At 47.0% G+C, this 1,633-nt stretch overlaps 1 protein-coding gene across 1 annotated transcript; it reads left to right on the forward strand.

Annotated features, from left to right (window-relative positions):
- The first annotated feature begins 347 nt into the window (after positions 1-347).
- LOC100727247 (taste receptor type 2 member 143-like) lies at positions 348-1,250 on the forward strand. Its single transcript, XM_003475308.4, has one exon. It carries the CDS (start codon positions 348-350, stop codon positions 1,248-1,250), a length of 903 nt encoding a protein of 300 aa, XP_003475356.3.
- Positions 1,251-1,633: the final 383 nt, after the last annotated feature.

Here is a 1,633-nt window from a genome sequence, read left to right on the forward strand (position 1 = left end):
TACGTGCAGAATGTGGGTGTTTTTTCAATTACCCTTGGAACCTGTATTCTGCTAATATTTCCCTGCACCTGGCTCTGATGCATAACAGGCAAATATAAGATTACCCAAAGAGAGGCATGTGTCACAGGGCTGGAAGTGATTTACATGCCAACGAGATTGCAGTTGTTCTGATTTCAAATCCTGGAGTACCTGTGCCATGCAGGTGGTTGGGCTTTTGCATAAATCCAGGGAGAGGGGTTTCTGAGTCTCTGGTCTCAGCTGGGTGATTTGTCTGGTGATTCTGTTTTCCCTGTGGATGTGTCCCTTCTGGAGTAGGAGCTGGTCTGAATAGGTTCTTGCTGGAGAAGATGCCCTCCTTCCCCATATTGTTCTTCATGGTCATCTTTTCCCTGGTGTCGTTGGCTGCTGTGTTGCAGAATGGTTTCATGGTGACCTTTTTGGGCAGGGAGTGGTTACGGTGTGGAACCTTGCCTGCAGGCGACATGATGGTGGCTTGTCTTGTTACTTCCCGGCTCTGCCTGCATGGCATAAGCATCCTGAACAACTTGGTAAACTTCTTTGGTTTTTGCTACAGAACTAGGTATCTTGACATCTTCTGGGACTTCGTCAACACTCTTACTTTCTGGCTTACTGCCTGGCTCTCTGTTTTCTACTGTCTGAAGATCTCCACCTTTGCCCATCCTGTCTTTTTCTGGCTGAAGTGGAGGATTTCTCGGTCAGTGCCCAGACTGCTGCTGAGCGCTCTGTTCTTCGGTGTCCTGTCAGCTACCTCGACAGCTGTGGGGAATGCAGTAACCATTCAGACCATCACCTCTGAAAGTGTCCATGGAAACTGCACCCTGTCTCATAGCATTATAACTTTTCATCGGTGGTACTTTTTCTGGCATTCACTGATGATGTGGCTCACTCCGCTTCTCTTGTTTCTGGGATCCATCATCTTGCTTATGTTCTCCCTGTACCGGCACATGGAGCAGATGAGGGGGTGCATGCTTGGGCCTTGTGATAGCAGCACCCAGGCACACACTGTGGCTCTGAGGTCACTCTCCTTCTTCTTCATCTTTTATGTACTGCATGTCCTGACTCAGTTCATTTCTCGAGTGCAACTCATAACTATCTGGAATCCCTGGTACTGGGTCAAGGAAACAGTACTTTATGCAGGCATCTTCCTGCACTCCATGGTCCTGTTGCTAAGCAGCCCCAAGCTGAGAAAGGTCCTGAAAACCTGGTTTTCGGACCTGTGCTGCCTTTAAAGGCCCTGGACAAAGACTGGTTTCATTTTTAAGCAATCAGCATCAATAACCAGAACTGCGATGACTAATCTCATGTATAGCAAGAATTGACAAGGTTTGGTATTCTCTCTTTTCATTTCCCCTTCACCTCCTTCCATCAACCATTAGTTCTTTTTCTGTCTCTCTGTGAGCCTTGAATTACCTTTGCCTTAGACGATGGTCTCATCTCCTCACAGGCCTCTCTGATTCACTGTACAACCAATCATAAATATCCTGATATCTTTAAATATCTTTAAATATCCTGATGAGGACCTGTGGCCATCGTCAGTTATCTCTGTGGGAAAAGTTGTTGCTTTTTAGTGGTGTAGATTCTCCAGCACCCCCTGCCTTGTGGAGCCAACTCT

The sequence above is a fragment of the Cavia porcellus genome, unplaced genomic scaffold (genome assembly GCF_034190915.1).
Source record: "Cavia porcellus strain 051 isolate PalLab524CR breed Dunkin Hartley unplaced genomic scaffold, mCavPor4.1 scaffold_6, whole genome shotgun sequence".
NCBI lineage: Eukaryota > Metazoa > Chordata > Mammalia > Rodentia > Caviidae > Cavia > Cavia porcellus.